Source organism: Phoenix dactylifera, chromosome 3 (genome assembly GCF_009389715.1).
Source record: "Phoenix dactylifera cultivar Barhee BC4 chromosome 3, palm_55x_up_171113_PBpolish2nd_filt_p, whole genome shotgun sequence".
NCBI lineage: Eukaryota > Viridiplantae > Streptophyta > Magnoliopsida > Arecales > Arecaceae > Phoenix > Phoenix dactylifera.
In genome coordinates, this window is record NC_052394.1 from 13,021,587 (window position 1) to 13,047,842 (window position 26,256).

The window sequence follows — 26,256 nt, forward strand, 5'->3', positions numbered from 1 at the left end:
CTACTCACGTCCACGAGGGGTCCTTCACTAGGTCCATTGAGTCCCTTCTACCACCTACTCGAGTCAACTAGAGAGAGAGACACGAAGAGAGAGAAAATAAGGGAAGAAGAAGCAAGCTATGAGGCTCTCTCTTCTTCCCTCCCTCTTCTTTCTAAAACAAAGGAAGTTTTTGATGATGCTTGTGGTCGGCAACCCCTAGTGGCCAATGACCCACGACGATGCCGACAGCATGCCATACCAGACGACGATTGACAAAACAAAAGAAAAGGAGTATCAAAATAGGGGAGACCTCATTACCAGCAATTTGGGGACTCACCAACCTGATTCAAAGCTAAAATAGTAGCTACGGTAGTGCCTCGGGTCAAGGGGGCCAAGCCTGGCCAACTGGCGGCCGGCGGTCACTGATGGCCGGCAGCACCAATTTCATCAAAGAAATAGAGGTTTTGACCCCTTAATCCGAGGAAATCAAGCATCCACATGGCTAGAGCTCTAACCATAGTCTCTGACCACTACGAGGGATTAGAGGAAGACCTCGACAGCGAGCATCCGTGGAGGAAATAGTTGGAACATGGGTTCGGCCAGTCGAAACAAGGAAAACATAGCTTTTTCCTTCTCAACCAAAATCCGGCGATCATCGACCGGTCATCGGGGCTCCAAATAGAGCTCGATGGGGAAAGCTGGGTCCTCATCTGGTTTTTCCGTGAGGACTAGTCGCGGCGGCGGTGCGGACGGCTATCAGCTTCGAAGGAGAAAACCGAAGAAAACATTGGGTCCTTACTTGGTTTTTCGGTGAGGACTGGCTGCGACAGCAAACGGCGATCGATTTCGGAGAAGAAAACTAAAGAAAACGTCGGCAGTGAGCTCCAATTACGACCGAAACTCTGGTGAAGGAAAGAGAGGATGGGGAGGAGCCTCTAAATAGGCTCAGCCACGACCGGAATCTGATTTGAAGTTAGATTTGATCCAGCAAGATCGGGTGGAAGAAGACTCCCATCGAGAGTTCTTTTCCTCTCTAGGCACGTGCGCAGCACATGCTAATTTTTTTTTTTAGGCCAAATTAGCTAGACTGGTCATGTAGATTGGGCCCAATTCACTTATAGGACCGGGTATCACACTTACTAATAAAACTAGGCTTTACTATCCAAATCCTCTCACAATTAGGGTTCCACCTCTTTTCTATTTTGTCAAGACAAGTGTGGAGGATTACGAATTTCACCACTCCAACTTCCCTTCTTTTGCTCTAAACCGTATATTTCAAATTCAGCAGTGAATTACCTTTAGGGGGCATCTGGAAGCATGTTAGAGATACCAATCTAGTTATCCAAGTGTTGGTATTTACTTAACTCTAGATCAAAGTAAGTTTCCACTAAAAATATTCTTTTGGCATTTCCCGATTCCCAGCTGGAGGATCCGAAAAATGTGCTACTTAGTTGAAACAGGAAGAGGTAAATGTTAGTTACCTACTTTTTGATGAAATGCACCAAAATGCCCTTGTCCAAGTGAATGAAAATGGGATCAAAACCACTTGGTCTTCATTGCAATTAATGACTATATCAAACCATTTATAACGTCCGCTATCCCGTATTGCACATTACAAATATTAATTATTGAAGCCAGCAAAGCAATCCATGAAATAATACCCTCTATTTGCCATACCTTGGATTATTTACAGACATATGAAACAACTATTATATGAGTCTTCCAAGCTTTTTGTTCTTTGACAATTCCATAAGGAACCGGCAGTAAAGTAATGAGATGGTATATGGAGAGATGATATAGCTACCATGCAGTATGTTTGACCATGCTAAGCATCATTCTTACTAATCGTATATAGAGCGTCATTACATTCTTAGCCTATAATGGCATAAAAGCCAATTTGAGGATCCACCAAAAGTCGATGCTAGCAGGAGAATTTATAGGCACCATGGCCAATGGTTGTAGAGTTTTGAGGGCGGTTGGGCTCCATCCCTTTTTACACTTTATGTGATGGAGCTCAGGGATGGTGATGGTAAAAGAACCTAAAGGATGGTTACCGAAAACAAAAATAAGGGAAAGAAAAATTTTCAAGCTAAAATTTAGGTAGATAAATTACAAAAGCAAGTAGATTATATGAGTGCTGATCGGCCAAATTTAACTTATTAAAAGAGCCGCCTAAATCACAAATATAATTGCTTGAATAATCTTTATCCTGATGTTGTCTTAGACTATATTGGAACGAACTCGCAATATTTTAGAAGTAAAAGATTATGTTAGAGAAGTTTTGCAATAAAAGAGCATTCAGCAGCAACAACAAAAAAAAAAATTTAGACAAAGATCACTTTTTGAACGAGACGGATTCGCAAATTGGTGATCTAATCTATTGCCTTTCCCAAACCCTAACGCAATGTTGCTATTTAACTAGATTCGTCATACGTGTTTAAGGTCTAAACAAAAATAAAATTCAAATAGACGGTAAGGATCAACCAATAGTCTGACGTGGCAGATATCCGAACACTTCCTTTTCTCTCTTTCTTCTCTCGTACTTCCCACGCCCTTCCTCCACTTTCTCCTGATGGCACGTGCCTTCGATTAGAACGGTACCAAAATCCCATTACTGCATCCAAAACTGGCCCCTTCGCTGAGACGCGGACTTCGCCCCGCTCCAAAGCCAAGACAGGGAGAGAGAGAGAGAGAGCGCCAAGAAAAACCAAATCCTCCTTCTTCTCCCTCTCCCTCTCTTTAAATCGCCTCTCGCCGCTCCTCAATCCCCTCGAATTCGCCCGAGAAGAAAAGAGAGACAGAGAGAGGGAGGGAGGGAGGGAGCAAGCACGAGGAATGGGGCAGCCCTCGGGCCCGCCGGCGTCCCCGCCCCTCCCGCCGGCGGCGGCGCCGCCTCCGGGAAGCTGCCAGGTCCGGTGCGCGGGGTGCCACGGGATCCTCGCCGTGGCGCCGGGGATGACGGAGTTCATTTGCCCCAAGTGCCAGCTGCCGCAGATGCTGCCGCCGGAGCTGATGGCCCCGCCGCCGCCTCGCCGGCCCCCGCCCCAGGCGCGGGGCATCGATCCGACCAAGATCCAGCTCCCTTGCGCCCGCTGCAAGGCCATCCTCAACGTCCCCCACGGCCTCGCCCGCTTCGCCTGCCCCCAGTGCGGCGTCGATCTCTCCGTCGACTTCTCCAAGCTCCAGAACTACTTAGCCGCCGCCGCATCCTCCTCCTCGGCCGCCGCCTCCGCTGCAGCCACCCTCCCCGGACTCCCCCATGAGCCGCCCGAAGAGATCAATGAGGCAATTCAATCACTACCTTTCCTCTATCTATAACGCGTTAGCTTCTGCATTGGGCTAACGGAATTGAATCAACCCTAGTTGGCTCTGTTTGGCTTATTTCTATTAATTATATGAACTAACTGAATTTGAATCGAAGCTTAATAGCTTGAAGAAATGCACAAAATGGCAGGTGAAATGTGTTATAGCAACAAGGATATTCTTGCATTCATGTAAAAACCAGATTGTAATCCCTCCTCCTAAAGAGATGAGTGCTCAAGTCACCGGTGTTATCTCCTTTTTCTTCTCCTTCTCCTTCTTTTTTCTTTTGTCCTGTCTTTTTTCTGGGACTGGATTTTTTTTTTTTTTTTGTGTGTGTGTGTGGAGGTGGGGGGGGGGGGGGGGGATGGGATTTAAGTTATCCCTCTTCTATCAGCAAACAGGGCATGGGTTTGTATTGGGCATGCCTCAATATTTTGCACCGGAGGATTTAATCTTAGTACACGGGAAGCAATAAAAACTGGAAAAACATCTTTAGGTATTTCTTTTTGAAATTTATATACTACATGGTTTATACATACAGAGTTGTATCTAATGTTTAACATGTCGTGGATAAAATTTAAGAAAAGATGAAGCTGACGATTTAAATTCTAGTTTCAGTATAATTTATCTTATAATATGTTATATGTAACTCTTATGGTATTGTTCGCTATTGACAGTATGTGTTTGTATCCTCTTAGAATCATGTTAGATAAAACCTTCCTTAATTAAATATAAAATAAATTTATGATTTATTAAAAGATCAGTTAATAGATAATGGCATCCGTCATGCATATTTGGGCCTATTTTTGACAAGTGCATGCAATCACCCTCCTCTACCTTATCAACTATTCCTCCCATACATATGGGTTGGCCCTGTGCACCAAAGTAGGATTGTTGAGTTCTAGTATCTTCTACAAAGACCTCTTGACATCATCTCTCCCTACGTTTGCTAGCCAAGGTTGCTTTGAGTAAGAGAAGAGCCTGCTGCAGTACTTCCAAAAGGAAGCTAATTCATTTGCCAAGCAGGGTAAACTCATGGAACCAAGGAGCAATCTGATATATTTATTTTAGACTTGGACAGTTCCTAGATGATGGGAGAAGCAGGTTGTTTCATAAGATATGAATGTATTTGTTTATAAAAAACTGAAGATATACTGGAGATTCCTGACAATCGATGAAATTTCTAGGTGATAAAGATCATGTATCAAGCAATTGTGATGCTAATTGGTTATAGAGATTTTTGATGCTTGCTGTCCTGAAACTTTTGTGTGGATAAATAATGGAACTCAAGCAGTGTGTGATGTCTCTAAAATTCTTGCTGTTAAGGGTTGGTAGGATGCATGGGCTAGGGTTTTTTAATCTTCTGACGTGGGAGAGGCTTTATAACATGTTATGAGTAGACAAAGAAAATTTTCCTTTTCCTCTGGGATACATAGGAGTTTTTTGAGGATGTATTTGGTTGGATGGAATTGGCGCTTGTGGATTGTCTCTATCAAGAGACCACAGCTAGGACTTGAAGTTTTGGGGGCTAGAGCCTAATGGACATGTCTTCTTATATCATTTGATTAACAATAGCACCTGTCTGATACTTTGCACTTGAAAAAATGTGTGAAACCAAAGGAGGCAGCCACCCGCATTCATTGCAGTCTAATTTTTCTTTGAGTAGTATTTCTGGCAACAGCCGTAGTCCTACACTATGTTTGGTTTGTAGAAATAAAAAAGAAGCATAATGGGAACAAGAATGGAATGGACATAGAAGATAGGAATCAAAACCATGAGTACTATTCCATTGTTTGGTCATGAATAGAGCAATCCATGAAAAGGACATAGCAATGCCATTCTAACATTTAATTTAGCTAGGTATATTCCAGAATGAAATTAATTCTATATTAATTTTTTGATTACATCCTTGACTAAGAGTTAAAACCAAATTGAGACTGGTATAAATTTTTTGAGGCCTCCATTATATCATATTTTGTATAAAACTGGTTGTTATATAAAAATCACTATATCGTTATTTTACATTTTCTATGTTCATCCAAATAAAATTATTCTTTAATTCAAATGTTTGTGAAATTTTTTATTCTTATTTTGTACATAAATACTGCTGAATCGATTAGGACAAAGTATACCACCATTCTCATTTTATACCATAAGTATTAATTACTCTATCCCAAACATACCATTCCCATTCCTATTAGAATGACCGTTCCTCCCATTTTAAGAGCACAATTACAACTCTTCTGTTTAAGTAAGTGGTGATTCCAAATAAGTTTTGATTCTATTACCTGTGTAAACCAAACCAAAGCCAGGGTTCCTATTCCATTCCAAGTGTAGTTCTGAAAACCTAATGTAGCACTGGTCTTTCTTGTGCATTTAGGATTGGTAGCAAACACAAGCACCCAACTTATGGTAAATAAGGGAAATACTAGGAAACAATACCTCAAATATTTTAAGTTGAGTTGGAAAAGTGAGGAAGAATAAGAAATTTAGTATACAGTCCAGTCTTAGACAAGATATGGAATCTTATTATGCAGACAATTTCTTTTTCTTGTCGAGGGTGTAGGACTAAGAAAAATTCACATCTCTTTAGCTGTGGCAGCCCATGTGTGCTCTCACAATCTCACTATTTTGCTAACAAGGAGCTGTTAGATCTTTGTATATAGAATGCTACCTCTCTTTGATGGTAATGCATATGATGATAGCACTCAACAACCCTAAATGCTGGCTTCTGTAGATGCTCCGTAGCGAGTTAATTGTGATATTTGGTGCCTTAAGGGTTGTGAACATATAAAGTAATTATTCAATAGTTTCAAGTGTTTGCAAGCATTGTGATCATCATAAAACAGCACTAACATTAGCTTAAGGTGTAGACTACTGCAGGACACTTTTGCTAGTTTAGATAGAGACTTTGGTTCTATATCATACGATGACATGATTTTGTAAGGTAATCACTTTTACTTGCAAGTTGCAACATAGGCTGCTTAGAAACATGCATTGCAGCATATGTATCTACAGTAACAAAAAGCAAATATATTTCACTGCATGCCATACGCCAAGACATGCAGCGTTCACCAAATTCTAGACCAAATTCATTCTTTTGAGTCAAGTCAAATCAGCCTTCTTGCATTGCTAAATGGTATCCTAATTTCTATTAGTCTCTTACAAGCCTTTTAGTGTTGGTCTGTTTCCCTTTTTGGTTGGATGATATGTACCAGGCTGCATGACGTATAATGGCAGAGGCCAATATGTGTAACGCTGGCCATCCAACACATTGCAGGCCTTGTGGGACTTATGTAATTATAGGCGGACCTATTAAATTTGATCACTTCATTTATTGGGATTTAGTATTGGTTATTCTTGTATTACATCTTGTTAATATCTGGAGTTTTGTACTTTTTTTATTGTCTCCAATATAATGCTAGTATATGTATTGGAGGCTTTGTTCGATAATGTATTCCACATGCGTATGCTGTATTTATCAGTAATGAATGCATGTTCTTAGCATGGTCTAGGGTATTAAATTAATCAGATGGGTTAAGAATCATGTCTGTTTAGTCAAATCCTGTGCATTTCCAGCCAGGAAGCAATTAAAAGTGGCCTATGCACAAAGAAAAAAAGGTTTCAGAAGCATGTTTGAGCATTCCGGTGGTCTAGCTTGTAGCAGTATTGTGTACCTTTCTATCTTGGTGTGTGCTGAGCATGCACTGTGTTATGATAAATACACCATTAGCTCCTTAACCAAATTCTTGTAGTGTTAATTTTGTTGGTCTTACTTTGAAGAGCAATGTACCAGACTTTTCTTTACATTCTATGCTTTCACTTTCTCACAGGCTTAAACAGTTGCAGCATATTATGATATCTGAATTGCCTTATATTATTGCAAAAAAGATTACAATGCTCACTATTTGAGGGACACTTTTATTTATGTAGGATGGCTTGTTCTAGTGGCTTTTTTATGTGTTCTGATGTCTGTCATTGCTGTAATGCATGGATGCACCTCATTACCAAAAAAGTGAACATTTTTAGATTTCACAAGTTACTTGGTGAAGTTCATGAAGTTTTATACATTTTTCTTGTTTTTTAATTATTTGGTTGCTAGTAATTATTTAAATCAGCTTGACTGGGTGTTTTTTTCTCGAGTTGTCAAAGTTTTTTCACTTGGAAGTTCCTGAAATGTTTAGCTTTTCATTGGATATTAGCTTATTTTTTTCCACCATGATGTGGTCATTCAGGTTGCAATTGATGTGGAACGTGAAGAAGATGAGGGCGGCACTGTTGGTGAAACCTTTACAGATTATGTAAGTACAATTGGTTTGGGAATTTCCTTCCAGATCTTTGGGAAGTAAAATATTTTCCATCTTCGTATACTTGTACCATCGATTTTGTTTTTCTTCTGTTGACTATTTGTTGAACTGTATAAGGCCTTCAAATTACGTCCCTCATTTGTGGATTTTTTGCAGCGACCTCCCAGGCTATCTCTTGGTCATCTTCATCCAGATCCTGTTGTGGAAACATCTTCCTTGTCAGCTGTGCAGCCCCCGGAACCAACATATGATCTGAAAATTATGGATGAGCTGGAGAAGTCTAAAACACTGTCATGCTTGCAAATAGAAACAATAGTGTATGCTTGTCAGGTTATTTTTCTTTTCCCTTTCAATTGGCAAATTTAGGCTGCTTTGATGTGTGCTGCTGGACGTTACCACAATAGCATCTGTTCATATATGGCAGAGGCACCATCACCATCTCCAAAATGGTTCAAGAGCAGGATTTTTCATTGGTGATGGAGCTGGTGTTGGTAAAGGTCGAACCATTGCTGGGTTGATCTGGGAAAATTGGCAACATGGTAGACATAAAGCATTGTAAGCATTTTATTAAAGCAAGTTTCTTGTGTTAACTTTGTTCTGTTAAAGAATCACAGTAAAATGACTATTTATATCTTTTTCATTGGCCTTTTTGTTTTAGAATGCTCTCTTTTAATAGTATCACTTTACTGTTAATTTCTTTCATTTCTATTTTTTAGTTCTCCTTGTAATGGCCTTTTGCAGGTGGGTTTCTGTTGGTTCTGACTTAAAGTTTGATGCACGTAGAGATTTAGATGATGTTGGTGCTACATATATTGAAGGTATAGATAGAGTATAACACATTTAGTTCAAATTGTTGGTTATAGAACCTTTTTAGTTGCTTAATATTACCAGTTACTTATAAAACTTACTTTTAATTGGACTCGATACTTGTAACTACCTTACCTGCTATGTAGCCTTCTGTGTTTTAGGATCTGCTCTTGCATTGATTGCTTGTTTGCCCTTACCAGAAAATTTTGTGGGTTGAAAATTAGGTTGGCAACTGGACATAACACTTTCTCAAATTTAATTGAATGATGTGTAACCTTGGAAAGTTGATAACTTGTAGATGTTATATGTGTTGTTCATTATATGTCAATTGCATGGTACATTTTTTTCTCTATTAGAGAGCAGCCTTCAAGTTTTATTTTATCCTAGCATAGGGTTTTAAGTAATCTTTGCGAAAACATATATTTTTTTAAAATCATAAGAGGATTTGATCTAGTCAAATCATCAGATAACATTGCGGAGCATAAAATTCGTGGAAATTGCTGAAAGTGCCGATATATATTTAGGTAAAGTGGTTTTTGAGTAAATTTTTTGCAGTGTTTTTTTTCCTAAATATGTATGTGACAATCAAAGAGAATAGATCGTGGTATCTCTATTCATGGTGTTTGAAATTAGTTGAAATATTTAAAACATGTGCTCGGAAGTGAACAATGTAAGGCTTATTTAAGTTCCCCTCCTCTCTCTCTATGTTTATGCATGTGAGTGTGCTTGTTTGTTGTCTGTTTGGAACTATTTTCAAGTCCAATTGTCCTTGTCTCTCAGCTCAATTATATCCTTTATGATTTTCTAATGGTGATCTCTCTATGCCATTTCATCCCTTTTTCTTTGGTTTTTCTAAATTCTGTTGCTGCTTTTTAAAGAAAAAAGAATTCTATTTTAGCAAGTACATATTTTGCTCTCTCTTCTGCTAATCTGGATGAAAGTCTCTGGTGGTTCTGAATTTCTAATTCTTATTTTGGCTATTTGTCATGAGTTTGGTTCAGTATTATCACTGCTATGTGATGCCTGGACTGTATAACTACTTGCTGACAATGGCAAGTCTTTTATGAGAATACTTCATTTGATTTGGCATGGACTTGGAGAACTTAAGATGTTTACCTGATAATTTTTTTAGTTTGCAGTAGAAACAAATTTTGCACTAGAAACAAAAGCCAAGCTTGTTTCTTTTTAGCTGAGAGAAGATTCTGTTGCTTCCTCTATCAAAGATCTGAAATTATCTAACGAATTTCCGAGTTCATCACTGAGTTTGGCTTTGTATTCCTACTATTAAACGTTTTATGAGAATATCATCAAGCTTGTTTATTGTGGCTTTTCCCCTGGGAATTTGGTCTCTCAAATTACATGTAGTGGTATGGGCATCAAATTTGCTGACAAACCTTAAGGATGCTACTCTGATTGCTCTACCTGCTTTGATTCATTTAAGGTAGCTATGGAGTTGAAATTAGTGAATTATAGTTTCCCATTGTCATCAAATTAACATATTTGTCTTTAGAAGTGGGGAACTTAAAGAACCAATGGTTTTTGGATAGTATAGGTGAAAAGGAACCCAAGGTTTGATGCACAACAAACAATTATAACTTCAATAATCTTTTTTTCTTCCCTGAGAGAAAAACAGCTAAACTATTCCTAAGCCAAGAAAAATCAGGCTGTATCATATCAGATCTTATCTCACTCCGCGTACATGCATGCACTTGCAGGCATGCATGCGTGCTTACCTGTATGCATGCTTGAAATTATTTTTCTTCACATTTCATATGAAGTACCATAAACTTGTAATTATTTAAGTATATGATATCCTTTTCTACTGCCCTGCTTGCTTAGCTACCCAACAAGCATGCGTGGTTTGTGTGCGTGTTTGTATGCATGCCTGCATGCTATTATGTCCCTGTGAAGACATGCATGAGGTGTAGAATAGTCCTATAATTTTGTAGAACTCTAGCATCCTTATGATCATACAGTATCCTTTATCACTGCTCTGCAAGCTGGGCTTCTGGTTTTGAGAGCAGCAAAAGCTTTGAGCATGTGATAGTTGAGAAATCATTTGGTGAAATATGCCAATTGGTTGCTCGCTGAAGAAACATATGCGAGCTCATTACTGTTTCACTAAACTTTCTCATAGATAAGGTAGTAATTTGTTTTGCTGTACTGTCTATGAGAATGGTTCAGCTATGCAGTCTAGAGTGTCCTAGAACTATTAAGCTCTGTGGAGGTGGCTGCAGGGAATGGTATTCTGCAACTTGTAGTTTGGTGCATGGACAACACTTGAGATCTATGAGTCTTCCCCTTTTGGAACTGCAAATACAAATACGCGATATGACAAATAATTGTTGGATTTAACAATAAAAACATTTATTTTCATCTGATAGGATTGTACACAACTACATCATGAGGATTGAGCAATTTGAGAAACATCATATTGCCATCAGATTCAAAATTAAAAATCTGCAACAAAGGTGATCGACAAAGCCATCTTTGGATGTATGAATTTTAAGTGCCTTTTTCTTTTTTGTTGAAATTGCTGTAAATTTTATAAATGCTGCCTTTATCCAGAGTCCCCCTATGCTTCCAATATAGGGGTGGCCATATCCTTTCTAAAGTGTGATATCTACTTCTGTTAGGTTTTGTAAGCATTTCTCTTGTTCAGATTTAAGCCTATTTGAGTATTTGCTGCAAGCTGCAACCACCAGTCAAGATAGTTGAATAAAATTTTAGTTCTTTTCTGACAAATTCAATATTGCTCCTTAACCTAAGATGAACATTTCAAGTGTATCCCTTTCTCTCTTGCTTTACTCATTTCTTCTTCCTTTTCATTATTCAAACCAAAATTAGATTTAGATGTAATATTTGTATAAATTCATAATCAAAACTTAATGTATGTCATTCTCTTCCATTAACTTATTATAAACCTAGTCCATTTACCCTAGATTACATTTAGTTGGTGTATCTGTAACAAGTTCCAGCATATTTTTGTCTTTTGTTCTGTTAAGCCACTGTAACTGTCATTTTTCACTTTGGCGAAACTTTTAACTTCGGGCAAAACCTGTGATTGGAAGGCTTTGGCTGGGATTACATCACATGTTTAGTTTGTGCTTCTTGCAATCATTTCTTCTCTTTAGATCTTATAATACGCAGAAGAAGTGATTTTATATGATTAGAACAAATATGCTTTATGTAAAGCAATAAAGGATGAACATTACACCAGTACATATATTAACCAAAAACAGTTATTCTCTTGTGAGGGCGGGCCTTGTGCAACAGTATTGTTGCTCCATTGTAACCTAGGTGTGATGGGTTTGAAATACGGAAAGCGCGGAGATAAGGCTGTGCATATCTGACCTTTCCAAGATCTTATAGTGGCAAGAGCCTTGTTCACTAAGACACCCTTTTTTTTTCAAATTTATTCTTTTTTCTTTGGATATTGGCTACTTATTTTTTTCTTCAGTGCCAAACATGCTTATTTTTAACTCATGATGGGCAAACTATGTTTGTAGAGACTGTACGAAAGATAAACATTTCTGGGATTCTTAGGATTATGAAGCAAATTTAAATTCTTTTTTTTTGCAGTACATGCTCTGAACAAGCTTCCTTACTCTAAGCTTGACTCTAAGGCTGTTGGCATCAAGGATGGAGTAGTTTTTTTAACATACAGTAGCTTGATAGCATCATCTGAAAAAGGCCGTTCTCGTTTACAGCAGTTGGTGCAGTGGTGTGGATCAGAGTTTGATGGTCTTTTGGTCTTTGATGAGGTATCACAACTTATATACGAGTATATAATACATAAGCATGCAACCCATACATACAAGTATGTATGTAAATACAAATCTGCATATTATATGTGCATATACATATATGTCTGCATATACACATACATGTATACATGCATAAAATTTGTATATATGTATGTTTGCTTGATGCATGTATGCATATCAAATGATTTCAGGCCTGTCCAATTTGCCCTTTGTAATATTGTTTAAATTTGCATTTAAATTTTAATCATTTGGTGAAGTTCACTATGTTGAATTCTGGGTGCCCTTTCCAGTGGCAGATCCAGGATTGAACCCTTTTTTTTTTCGGGGGGGGGGGGGGGGGGGGGGGGAATCTTAATAATTTCAGTTACTACTTTAAAATTAAAGAATTAACTCAAAAATTACTTGATCTAGATTGGATCAATCAAATTTTATGTTGAACATAGTGTCCTAATCCATAATCTATCTTCGAAACTCAACCACTGCTTAGGCTGTTTCCTTGTTCTAATGCACTTCAAGTCTCATAGCTGCATGTGTTTTATAGCAAAAAAATAGTAAGAAATCCTGCAGTCCCTGAATTCTGCTTTCGGGATAACATTAACATAGATGCAATATCTACCAAAATTAAATAAGAACCTAATCAAATAGATAATAGTTCCATAATTGTAATAGAACCACTTAGAATCTACTTTTGTAGCACCCAATCCATATTTCGTAATTAACAAAGGTATATATTAATGACAGAGAAGGCAAAGGTTTTCCATTGTTCTTTTTTGAATAATAGGGACAAAGATGATGAAATAATAAACAACATATGAGATATAAGGAAGAAAAGGATTTTCTCCTAATATGGGAGGAGACTCACCTTTGAATAATGATGCGCCATCCAAACTGAGAGAGAGATGCGAGGGCAAAGATAGAGATAGAGAACATTGATTTTAATACTAATGCAGCTTTCTAAAATTGGTTGATAAATGATTAAGAATTGATTAGAATTTATATTAGTAAATTTAGGTTTTTCATAGTTGACTAGGACTGTTGGAATTCAAGAATTGAATGAAAAGATGGAAGGTTGGTACTTCTAAAGAGGAACCTATGAGATCCCCCAGAGAGAGAGAGAGAGCCATGAGATTAGCTTTAGGATGGAAACCATAAAAGGGGTTTTATGGTATCTAGTGGGGACATTGCCCTCCCTCCTCCCAGTTCCCTCCTGTATCAGCCACTGGCCCTTTCTATCTCAGATGTTGATATTTTCAGAATAATATATATTTATTTATTTTATGCAGTGTCACAAGGCCAAAAATTTGATCCCAGAGGCAGGAGGACAAGCTACCCGTACAGGCGAAGCAGTTCTTGAAATCCAGGTCGATGCTTTAGACAGAAATATTGGAATCTAAATATTGCATATAACCTGCTAGCTTATTTTATTCTATTGAACTTGAAAGTTGAAGTCTGCAAACCAATATTTATATTGTAGCATGATTTTATTTCTCCAATTAGTCTTCCAAAGCAGATTCAATACTGTAACACAGGTTAATATAAAAACCTTCCTTTATTGCAGTCTTCAGTTTTTTAGTGATTTTGAATTGGCTTGTGGCTTATAATTTGTGCACTAGAAAAGTTGTGCGATTCCCTATGCCAAACATTGTTTTCTTTCCCTTTATTCTAAAGTTCGGATATTAGTTGAGCTTGAACTGCAAAGATTAGGGGGTAGTTCTCCTGCCCCACAAACTGGCCTTCTGGTAGCCTATATGTTCTTAAAATGTGCCTTTATTCGAACTTCACACTTAATCAGTGTGCTAATGTCTAGTTTACAGCTGGTTGTCGGTAGGCATTCTTAAACTTCTACACGTAGCTTCTTGTGTCTGGTTGATATGTTAATAGGAGTTGCAGGTTAAGTCTGAGATTATACTCTCCATAATTTTGAAGTATGCTTAATATGTAGTTATGTACACTTTGTATTGCTATGCTATTATTCGTAGACCTAGTGCATCAATATACTTTATTTAGATGGCTAATGTAGGTGCTATTTTTGAGTTTAGATTTACTATCTATTCTTGTCTTGTAGTGTTTGATTTTCAGCAAGCATAGTGTGTAATAAACTTATCTATAAGAGAGTGAGGGCTTTATTTCTATGTGCAGTACGCTAGGCATACTTGAATGTTGCTTAATGCGCCCCCCCTCCCCCTTTTCGTGATGATGTTTCCTAGACTTTCTTTGATTCTTGTGAAGATGCCATATCAGCATGTATATTGGATTACTTGTTAAATACTTCTTAACATGTTCTCCTTGTGCATTTATTTGCATTACTTAAAGAGAAATCAGTTTGGTTATAAAGAAGTGTCGACTTAAGTGGAGAGAACTAAGACCCACTGGCAGTTCGGTGTTGGAAATCCACCTCATTAGCTGGCCAACTAAATCCTCGACATGTGTTATGTCTCAGCATCCTCTTGTGATCAGTTGAAAATGCACCTTATTATATCTTAGGATGTCATTGTTTTTTTTGATATCTACGTCTCTGAAAAATTGTTTTTGGCTTGTGTGCACTTTTAAATTCAATGTAGAATTCGGTGCCCTGTTTCTAAAATGCATTCCTTTTAGTGATTGTATTTAGGATCTCCACATAGAATTAGATGCTCCCTGATAATGATGTTTGACAAAATCTCACTATTAACTCTAGGGGAGTTTTGTGCAGATGTTAAATAAAGTATATATGAATGGAAAAATGTGTACTCCATAACTAGGTGATGGAGTTGTTAATAACTGTGTCATGGTAGTAACAAGAAAATGTGAACTGATTTTACCGAGCGTTTTGGTTTATATAAATAATTTAGGAGATTTGATGAGTTCTGGGAGCTCTTAGACTTAGAAAGTAATGGATCTTGCTTCAGATGACCCTATTGACTACATCCCACTTGTGTAGGTTTAAACATTATCGCTTTGACTCCTTTCTGATGCCCCTCATTTCTTCTTTGTGATATAGATTAGAAGCATCTCTAGAATTTATTTATGGCATTACTTCATATAGATCTGTTTGATACAATAACCATGAAAAATGTTGTATATTCCTTTGATATGTAACTACATACTTAATCATAACAGGCACGACTACCGGAGGCTCGAGTTGTTTACTGCTCTGCGACTGGTGCTTCCGAGCCTCGCAACATGGGTTACATGGTTCGGCTTGGACTTTGGGGAGCAGGAACATGTTTCCTTAAATTTCATGATTTTTTAGGTTTGCCTTTTCTTGCTTTCCATGTCAACTGTAATCTTTTGAGTTTTGATAATTGCCACTTATTCGTGCTGTCATTTGCAGCTGCACTCTCATGAATTATGTTCTGCTGAATGTTAATTTAATCATGAACAGTTTACAATTGTGAAGCTTGATAACCATTTGGTACAAACTGAGGTTTAGTTTCTTTTATGCTCTAATTCTTCTGGAAACCTTTTCTGGGTCATGATTTGCAGTATACAGTCATTCGAGTACACAGTGATGCTCTTTAAAGTAGTATAAACTGATCTTTTTGAATTGAACTTCTCACCAAAGATTTAGTAAATATTCCATTTGCATTTTTTTCTTCCTTTTACAAGTTAATTAGTTTAGAAGTGTACCTTGTTTATATTAGTTAGTACTCTTCCATCAAACTTCTCTACCTTGGAAAAATTACTCCTAAATTTGAACTTACTATGGCAGTAGTTATGGTCATGGTATTGCACTATTATGGAACTGCAGTATGTGTCAGTCATAGAGTTAATGAATAATTTAAATAGACTCTTGAAATTTAAAGTTTGATAGTGCCTATGTAGGCATGGAAGCTATTGAGTCATACTCTTCTAAAAGGGGGCTCTAAGTAGCAGTTTTCTTTTTTAGCTATAAATATTTTACCTGCCAAAACTCAACAACTAATTGCAATGATAATATCTGGCATTACCGGATTTTGCCTAGTTCGAGGATCTTCTCCCATCTAATGGTCACCAAATACACAAGTCCATGTTGTATTTTTTTTTAATTTCTTTTTTCTTTTTGGGTGGGGTGGGGGGTGGGCAGATGAGTGTCCAAAAAGTGAGAAATAGATGCTGCACCTTATATTTGGACTGACTTTATGTTAAAGTTGGTTATAGTGACCTTAATTATTGACATGCCAATTATACCTGATATATTGGTTGATTTAGGCTTTAGTGGCCTGATTACAAGAAAAACATTGCTTATGTTGGTTGGTTTATTATTAACTAGTCAAATTAAATCCATATATGCTATAACTCATGCCCAAGTCTCCTCCTCCTCCTAGTTTTTCTTCTTGTCTACATATGACAGCATCTCAAGTATGCCAAATGAATCTATTCTATAAAATCTGATCTTCATTGATCCATATATGCTGCTGTTAGCCCTAGCTAGGAGAACTTTACCCATTTGGAAGCATGTCTTGAATTTGGAAGGAAAAACTGCTGCAAGTCCTATTCACAGCAACGAAATGACAATCAAGCCTCTAGTGTGTTAGTCCAATCTGGATAAACACCATCTAATATACTTAGTGACACAACTGATTTCATAATAATCTTCAGCAGCAATAAGAACTCTTAATCTTGGCAACTATTGCGATCAGCCGTAGTCTTTGAAATGCTGGGGAAGTTCGTGTAGTCATAATCTGTATATTGCTTGAGAAATAGACATGCATGGTACTTGGAAGATCAGACTAAGATAATAATGTAAGTACTAGAATATAGCTTGCATAGTTATAATTAATGGTTCCCAAGAACAATAGCAGAAACCAAAATTTTGGTATTCTCTTCTTTTGTCAAACTTTGATTAAACAAATCACTTACATGTGGATTGTATCACCACTGATAAATAAAATTCATGGGTGTTGACAATTTCAGATCTCTAGTTACAGTCTTAGTAATGTTGATAATTATTATATTACTTTTTTTTCAAAGAATGCTTTTGCATTTCAAGGTGGCAAAATAAAAATGTTCCTTACAACAAGAAACCATATTTTATGTAGGCGCTCTTGATAAAGGTGGTGTTGGAGCATTGGAACTTGTTGCAATGGACATGAAGGCGAGGTTGGAACTTTAGAAATTTTTATGAACTGCTATCAATTTAAAACAAAGTGCTTTTGTAATTATTATTGTGATTGACTTTGTCTAGGGGTATGTATGTTTGCCGAACACTAAGTTATAAAGGGGCTGAGTTTGAAGTGATAGAAGCACCGCTGGAAGAAAATATGATGGTAAAGAGGGCATCTTATTTTTCACTAATATTTTGCTGTTTGAACTAGCAATCAATAATGTAATATTTGTTTTCCCCATTATTAGCTTTTAGCATTAACATTTTTTTTACTCTATAAGTTTAATCTTTGGGTCTTTATGCTTTGTTCAGATCTTATTACAATTTAGGTAAAAAAAACACTCTGGAAAGAGCATGGATTATACATGCTGGTCCAAACTTTGCTGTCTGTACAATCTGTAGTATGCCTTTTCTTGAATATACTTAGTTTAACTTGTGGGCACAGAAACATTATTTATACTAAATTTGCAAACTTAGTGGAACTGGGCCATAGGTGAGCATGGATTAAAGTGCAGGTTTATACTGCAACGTGTCTTTTGTATGTAGTATGCCTGTGTGTTATTGGTGCAGTACCCAGGAGTATATCATTTGTATATTTTCTGTTGGCCAGTCTAACTGTGCCAATTATGTTGCTTTAGTAACATGGCACAGAATGATGCATCCTGGCATAAGCCTGTACCACAACTTCTTTTTTTAAACACATGCTTAACCATTTCCCTTTGAATATTTCCAACTTTTATTGAGGATTTGAAAGAGAGCCAGATTTGAGTGGTGGCTGGAATTTTTTCTGGTTAAACCATTTTTTAAGCACCTGTGCAAGTAGGTGTGGACGAAGTGGAAGCAAGAACTTTGGATTGAGCCAAGTGGTCATAATGCATAATATCAAATGCTAGAAATATTTATCTTGTTTAGTTTTCTTGATTGAAAGCCATTGAAATCATGCTTATCTTAATTAATGTAATTTGAAAATTAAATAAACTATAATATTTGTGACACCACTTATGTAACCTTAGCTCTCTAGGGGGTGTCATTAGGACATAGATGCTACTCCTGTAGGTCTCTAAATGATTCAGATTGGGTTGAAACTATGGATGATGACTAGTTATAGGTTAAAGGAGCTTATCTTACTAGTAGGTAGATTCTATGGCCTCAAAATCCCCGCTGAACCAGCATAGTGCAATGTGTTACAGTTTACGTGCCTGCCTATGTTGCTTCATATTCATGAGAATATTATGAAGCACATAGAGTACATGAGTCAGAACCTAGAATAGTACAGACAGTACATGAATTTCTCATGATATTGGCAATATATTTTGAATGCCTACGACATGCTGTCAATTTGTAAATAGTCATGTGCCTGCTTATCTTTTGTCATGAACTGTAAGCTTATATCTGTTGTTAATATGTAAATATGGTTGTTAATAACTTTTACTGAAAACATATTTATATACTTAAAGCAAATGAAATTGGTCTAAATTAAAAAGGAATTGAATAAAGCAAGGGCATCATTAAATCTTTTGAGCTGAGCAAAAAGCAATCTCCTGACTTCGATTCGGCATGCTTTATTGGTCAACTAAATAGAGGAAAGATTTCCTTAATGAAGACTTATTGGCGTGCTTGTGAGTATGAAGGCTGTGGAGGTAGAGGAATATTAAATTTGTATATGCAAATGATATCAATGTAGATGGTGGTTAATGCATGAAGTCTTATGGGACTGGGTGATGTATTGGATCGTTAGGCACACTAATTACTTGAGTGGTGTTTTTCATTCTAAATATCTCAAGGAGGTTTACTTTCAAATTTCTGCTTAGGACATCTTCTATCGGTTTATTGATCCCCAAATTCTACATGCTTTCTTCAACCCCCTGGATCCCTTTCTTCCAACTTTTGCTCCTCCACAGATATCATTCCTGGCTTCAAAGTGACCCTTAATCCCCAATAATTCATGTACTTTAATTGTCACAATACATTAGAATATTCTGCTATAGGTGATCACCTTTGAGTTCTTCAGTTGATGCCTCATGTGGCAACCTGTCTATACTGCATGGCTAATGGGCTTTCTGTCCCACCATCACAAACCTGTACTTTAACAAGTAGCAAATAAATCTCAATACCCAGTTATATTCCCAACAATTCGGGGTCCTGGGAGGGGCAAACCAGGGACAGATTTTCACCTTTTGCATTTTATTACACAAAGTGGCTTGCCCCAGGACTCGGACCTGTGCCATTGCACTAGTCAGCCCAAGCCTTCACCGTTCTACCAAGCAATGGCCCTTTAAGAAGCAGCTCGTATATGAAATTTAAATTCTGATCTATGTTTCTCTGTGGAACAACTCATTCTCGATTTGGCTTCAAAAAGTTCAGTCTTCATCAATTCTTTTAGTGTGAAATTTTACTACTATTTGACTAATTTGTAATGCGCCAGTTAATGGCATCTTTTCTTTCCGACCCACAGTAAGGCTGCAAATGGGTCGACCCGACCTGACCCGCATAGACCCGACCCGACTCGAATTTTAGGACCCGCGGGTTCGGGTCGGGTCCGAAAATTGGATCCGAATCATTTTCTGGGTCGGGTCTGGGTTTACCGAACGGACCCGACCCGACCCGAAGAGAGAGAGAGAGAGAGAGAGAGAGAGAGAGGAAAAGCCTAAGGGGAGTCGGGTTGAAGCTTGGAAGGATAGCAACAGGCATAGGTTCACAGTATCCAAAGGAACCTCAGCCCGTCCTGATTCTCTCTCGATCTATTACACTGTTGATACCTCTGGTGTCTGGGTAGCTGGTTTTTTTTTCCTTCTGTTTTTTGGTTTTTGTTTCTTTTAACTTTTGAAGGCAGAAAGTGAGGGAACGCTGAACTGAATATGGGTCATGTGCCTACTTTTCTGCAATGGAATTGGATTTTGGAAGAAGGTCTGGGATTTTTTTTGCCCTCGTGAGAGGGGAGTTGGGAGACACCAAGTTCCGTCCAATCAGTCATACAGATAAAAAATAGTGTGATATGAAATTTGGCTTGCAGACCGACTTAGTTAGTACGTCATAGGTCATCTGTTCTGACTGGAGGTCAATTGCAAGTCTTTCAATTCTAGGTCACCCAGCACCTCATAATTATGATATGACCAAATTAGATCTGCCCAAATTCTTTTCCAAAAGCATAAAAAAATTGGACCCGATTCGGACCCGGACCCGACTCGGATCCGACCCGACCCGACCCGATCTTCAACTGGGTTGGGTATGGGTCCAAAATTAGGATCCGAACAGAAAACTGAGTCGGGTCGGGGTCACTCAGGACCCGACCCGACCCGAGCCGACCCGACCCATTTGCACCCCTACCCACAGGTCTAAGAAAATGAAAGAAAACAGAGTTCGTCCAGGTCTAGAGTTTCAGGATTTCAGCAGCTGACAATAGTTTCGGGCACAGCTTGTAAATTAGACTGATAGACGTAATCTTTTTGCAATATATTAGTTTTTCTGTCTCTCTGAGATTAAGGACACAATATTATGTACTTTCTAGACTAGAAGCAAGGTTTCATAAAATGTTATCATTGCATGCATGAAATAACTATCTTCACTTTGTGTGAGTTGGCTACGCTATACTTTTATCTTTCTTCTTTGCTTCAGATTGTTTAAGTGCTATGTGACTTAGATAAAACATTTAAAGTGTTACAATGCTGGCCAATGACCGGTATAGGTCCAGACCTTGCTTTCTGAATTCTCTACAATTTCTTTCTTTTAACTGGGCCAACCTTTTTACAATTTCTTTCTTTTACTTCTTTTGCCATCATTTCCATTTTGGAATTTGAACTTAAGACTGATTTCATCAAGAAAGTATAATTTTTTGAGGAAGTTTTTATTACTTTCTCAAACTGCATTTCTGGTTTTGATTGTTGTTTCATTGTAGTGGACCATGTTATGCTGCTCGCAGCACCTCTATCTTCATGTTGTGTGGTTTATCGTATAAATGCTGCATCTCTGCTTAGTTGATTTATTTTCACGGAATTTAAATAGAATCAATATAGCCCACTATGAAAATTTGTCGTGACCTTTAGTCTAGTACTGAAGGTTTCCATTCTCTTAGCTTCCCCTCCCCTCTCCGCACCTCCCGAGCCCGCCCCGTGCTCTCTCTCTCTCTCACACCCACATTCTTAAGGTCTAAACAATTTGGCCAAAGTTTCCATTTTCAATTTGGTATGCTATAGTTCTAAAAATTAAGTTGAAACACGATGAGAGAGCATAGTCTTCTTAAGATATATCAATTTGGTTGTTTTCCATTGTTTTAGCTACTATTTTGGGATTTGATTTCTGCCTGCATTTTTTGAGCTTCCTGCTAGTTTCTTCATGAGGCTATATAATAGTATCAGAAATTTCATAGAGTTTCTTAATGTTTCCTCATCCTGCAATTTTGTTTAGTTATTCATTTACTTTGGCTGCTTCTTGGTATCATTTTGGGTTTGTCATGCTGCACCTGGTCTATATCTTAAATCTAGTTTATTCATCATTATATTTGGTTCCAGTTGGTTGGCCTGTCTTATTACACTGTGTTCTGAGTAATGGTTGCCCATCCATGAAAATATGCTGCGACTTTCAGGAACCAAAATGACTAATATCAAGGTTTATATTAAGGATATGGTAAGCTTGATATAACATCTGAGCTAGCCGTTAATAGCAATGCTTGAGAGATGAGGATCCATAAAGCTGACTCCAAATAAATGGCACAAAGCTGGATGGTTATGGTTATGATTGTCCTTGTCTAGATTTTTACCTTACTCATTTCTTTTGCCACTTTGGGTGATTTACTGAAATTTTAGATTTCAATTATTGCATAATGCATCCTTACATACCCGTCCTTTTCTATTTTCTCCTTTCACTCTGCTTTTAAATATTAGATTTTAATGCAGCTTCTTTTTTAAGTTTCATGTGATTCCTTCAAATTCTAGGTTATGTATAAGAAAGCAGCTGAGTTTTGGGCTGAGTTACGGGTGGAGCTACTATCAGCAAGTGCATTTCTTTCAGAGGAGAAGCCCATATCAAGTCAGGTTTGGCGGCTATACTGGGCTAGCCATCAGGTAGTTTTTAATTGTTCCAAATTTCTTGTTAAAGTGTGTACATGTGAGGCATGTGTATGGGTTAAATCTTCTTCAAAATTACATTATTGTGTGTTTGATGGTCCAATGATAATAAATACTAAACCTCAATGCTGCTTTTAGTGCTTGCATCACTTGCTTGGACTTGTGTACGTGAGTCTGCTTGCGTGCACATGCAATTTTCTCCATGATTATAAAGATTGGATGTTGATGCTGTGGTGTTGACAGCGTTTTTTCAGACACATGTGTATGTCAGCTAAAGTTCCTGCTGCTTTGAGGCTGGCCAAACAGGCACTGGCAGACGATAAGTGTGTCGTGATTGGTCTTCAAAGCACTGGAGAAGCCCGAACTGAGGAAGCTGTAACAAAATATGTGCGTACCTTGTTCTATATTTATTTAAGACCATTGTTTCCTTCTATTATTGATCTTACGTTTTAAGCACAGTCTCCACAGTTCAGTTATGCATTCTCGAAGCTTTTTCTCCCTTTTTTTTAGTTGACCGGTTTGTGGAGCAGGGTCTTGAGTTGGATGACTTTGTTTCGGGTCCTCGTGAACTCCTTCTTAAACTGGTGGAAGAAAACTATCCCTTGCCTCCAAAGCCTGACTCAGCACCAGGTGTGTGCTCAACTTGTTGATGATCCTTTTTCTTAACACTGCTGCATTATAAAACAGCTTTTCCTCTAAACTTTACTTTAGAAGAAAGTGTCAGAGAGCTCCAGCGGAAGAGGCATTCTGCAACTCCTGGTGTCTCATGTAAAGGAAGGGTGAGAAAAGTTGCAAAATGGAAAGCTGCAAGTGATGACGAAAGTGATGAGGATTCTCAAAGTGAGTTTCTACAATGCTGATATTTTTAATGGTAGTCATGGATTGTGGTACTTCGTTTTAAATGGAAAATGAAGTACAAGAGTGTATAATTCTATGACACTGGTTTTCTTGTTTTGCTCTAAAAACAACCACATGGTTTAATGTTGATGTTGGCCTTATCCTGTAATTTAATATCATATTGCTCTTTCTATTCTCTGTTGAACTTTAGTTAATTTTAATCTAGTAATAAATCATTTTAGACTAGCAAAAATTAGGGTACTTCATGAGATTTTGATATGTATGTGTGTGTGTCCTGTTGGCGGACTGGTTTATCACTTGATTCTACCATATCTATCATAAGAGAGAACTCAGTATTGGAAACTGAAAACCTGAACCTGTATGCTTGCCCATCTATCACATGCTCCGTTATTTTCTTATGGACTACTGTATTTAGAAACTTACAGTTAAATTCTGTTAGGTACACTATACAAACTATACAAGCATGGTTTCTGAACTTAGGCACTTTAAAAGGGTAACATAAACTTCTTGCACGTTGAAACTGATGGTCATCAATGATTCTTTGAATCTTATCTGGAATTTCTTTTTGTTTTTTTTATATTGCAACTATGATTGCCTCTTTGGTTTTATTTATTTGTATTCTTTGACATTGGGTTTAGTTTTGGTATAGATCAAGTTTGTGGAGTTTCAGTTTTGGCAGTTTCAGCGGTTTAAGAAATTTTGCTCCAAGTTCGGAGTTTCGGTCATAAGTCAAAAAAAATCAGGAAAAATTCAAAAGAATAGAAAAAGAGAGAAAAGAAAATGTGTAGAAAAGTTATTAATTAGCATTTTAGAGCATTTTGCGTTTTATGGTTGCTTTCGTTGTATAGTTTCAGCAATTTTAGACTGAAATTAATATTGCATGTAAGCAAAATATTACTTTAATTTTTTTTTCTATGAAGAAGTATATTTTGTCAATAAACTTCAGTTTTTAAAATCCATTATATTTGGCAACTTTGAAGCTTTAAAAAAAAAATATAAATAAATGACCGGTTCTGACCAGACCGGTTCTGGTACGAACCGGTCTCGAATCGGTCCGGTAGGCGACCGGTATGCCTACCGGTACCGGTTCAGCATTTCTTGGTTGAGTGCATTCAAATCTTCTTCATTTTCTAGTAGAATTGATAAATATATTGAATTCTCATATTTTTGTGGATAAGTGACTATTTAATAGATGCATGTAATTATATAATATTTTATTCATTTTGTATCAAAAAGATATTATTTCTTTGAAGTGTCTTATGTTTATTTGTTTGCATTAGTTATCATAATGCGCTTTAATAGGGGCCTCCTCGAAGTCCTTAGCTCATTAATAATTATATACTTATATTCACTATTTATATTCATTTATAACATTATATACTTAAAAGGAAAGAAAAGTAATTGAAATTAATATTCGATAGCCTATGTACTAATTAAATAAAGAAATGTCCCCAATATATTTTAAACATCAAAATAGTATTCAGAATAAGTATTTAAAACTAATTTCGATCAGTTTCGGTGAAACTAGCCAAAACCACCGAAACAGGACGGCAACAAGCTAGTTTCAGCTGAAACTGACCGAAACCCGAAACTGGGGGGGTCAGTTTTGGTTTGGTCATGGCCGAAATCGATCAATTTCTGCCAAAATTTTAAACCTTGATTGAAATTTTCATGCTAGCTCTGTTGGTTGTATGATCACTTTCCAGTTAATCATAAGTTGGCTTTCAATTAGGGTCCATCTGGTTGTTGGTAAGTGAGCATTGGAGAAATTGAGTTTAAGTGAAATTGGGCACTTCTAGCACTTTTGTTTGAGGAACCCAGAAACATAACTTTCACAATCGCGATAAATGTTTAAGTTTTTGACTACCACTCGACTAGTGCTGAAGTGGCACTTCCAAATATTTGGTGCCTCTTTAATAATTCAACACAATGTGACTTACTTCAAAACAAACATTGAAAGTCTAAAGAAGTAGACTTTATCCATACAAACAAGCATTTGAAATGGTCTACAGTTTCTTGGCAAATGACTTTGGCAAATTAATTCTTTGTACTGCACTTTTAAACTGTTTTTACTTACCTCCAACCAAACGAGCCCCTACATAAACAATTTCTTACATTTGCGCATATGATTTTAACTGCTGGAGTTTGTGGTGGTCTATCATCTAGCAATTTCGTATACTTGTTTTTGGAAGAGAAATGAAGGTTTGGTTACTTGTAGGTTTGGATCAAATTTCTAAGAGTTAATTTTTTCCAGAGAAATGAGAGATCAATGTGCAAAAGATTGTAAGATGACCCTTCATAACAGTCTTATACACCAAAGGACCAAGAAGAAAAGAAGCAAAACAACAAAAACTTGTAAGATAAAAAAAAGTTCTAGAGATAAGTTACTAAAAAAGGGAACAAAAATTTCAGAACTGAACTAGAAAGGTTGTGAGATGATTTGCTAGAACACATTAAAGGGATTGCTAGAGAAGTTCTTGAAAAACCTAAAATGACATTATACTAATGAAGAAACTAGGTGGTGTGGAACCAAGTTAGATGGTAGCAGTATTTATAAAAGTTCAGTATTTGGTAGGCATCCAAAAGACACTGATGCTGCACGGTGCCATCATTCTGTTGTCATAATTTTTGTGCCCAATTTGCTTTTTTTGTTGTTGTAAATTAATAGGTTAAACTAATTTATATATTTTTGGGTAGGTGCACTGAAGTCTTAAATGTTCATTAGTCTACCTATTGATAGAACTCTTATGATTGTTGCAGCCGAGTCCGATCATGAATCAACAGAATCTGATGAAGAGTTCCAAATATGTGAAATTTGCAACAGTGAAGAGGTGACTTTTATTTTCTACTTATAATATCTTTTGTATTGTCTATTTCCGTTTCTCTGTTGCTGATGTATTTATTATCATGTAAGGAGAAGAAATTGTTGCTTCGCTGTTCCTGTTGTGGTCGACTAGTCCACCCTGCTTGTTTAGTGCCTCCTTGGACAGATATACTTCCCGATGATTGGTCATGCTACTCATGCAGGGAGAAAACTAATGAATATTTCAAGGCAAGGGATGCCTATGTAGCTGAACTCTTGAAGAGGTATATACTTGAACACCAAT

At 37.2% G+C, this 26,256-nt stretch overlaps 1 protein-coding gene across 3 annotated transcripts in view; it reads left to right on the plus strand.

Moving 5' to 3' along the window:
* The first annotated feature begins 2,605 nt into the window (after nucleotides 1-2,605).
* LOC103708025 (protein FORGETTER 1) overlaps nucleotides 2,606-26,256 on the plus strand; it is a 49,479-nt gene continuing 25,828 nt past the window's right edge. The window contains exons 1-16 of one of the 3 annotated variants that reach the window (XM_008792778.3): nucleotides 2,606-3,264; nucleotides 7,518-7,583; nucleotides 7,746-7,919; nucleotides 8,014-8,144; nucleotides 8,331-8,407; nucleotides 11,979-12,160; nucleotides 13,447-13,524; nucleotides 15,263-15,395; nucleotides 17,164-17,224; nucleotides 17,310-17,391; nucleotides 22,160-22,288; nucleotides 22,535-22,678; nucleotides 22,822-22,921; nucleotides 23,003-23,131; nucleotides 25,910-25,980; nucleotides 26,064-26,236. In XM_008792778.3, coding sequence (XP_008791000.1) covers nucleotides 2,815-3,264; nucleotides 7,518-7,583; nucleotides 7,746-7,919; nucleotides 8,014-8,144; nucleotides 8,331-8,407; nucleotides 11,979-12,160; nucleotides 13,447-13,524; nucleotides 15,263-15,395; nucleotides 17,164-17,224; nucleotides 17,310-17,391; nucleotides 22,160-22,288; nucleotides 22,535-22,678; nucleotides 22,822-22,921; nucleotides 23,003-23,131; nucleotides 25,910-25,980; nucleotides 26,064-26,236 — 2,180 coding nt within the window. In that variant the 5' untranslated portion in view covers nucleotides 2,606-2,814. The remainder of the gene's footprint in view (nucleotides 3,265-7,517; nucleotides 7,584-7,745; nucleotides 7,920-8,013; nucleotides 8,145-8,330; nucleotides 8,408-11,978; nucleotides 12,161-13,446; nucleotides 13,525-15,262; nucleotides 15,396-17,163; nucleotides 17,225-17,309; nucleotides 17,392-22,159; nucleotides 22,289-22,534; nucleotides 22,679-22,821; nucleotides 22,922-23,002; nucleotides 23,132-25,909; nucleotides 25,981-26,063; nucleotides 26,237-26,256) is intronic. The other 2 variants (XM_008792780.3, XM_008792779.3) reach the window with 2 other exon arrangements.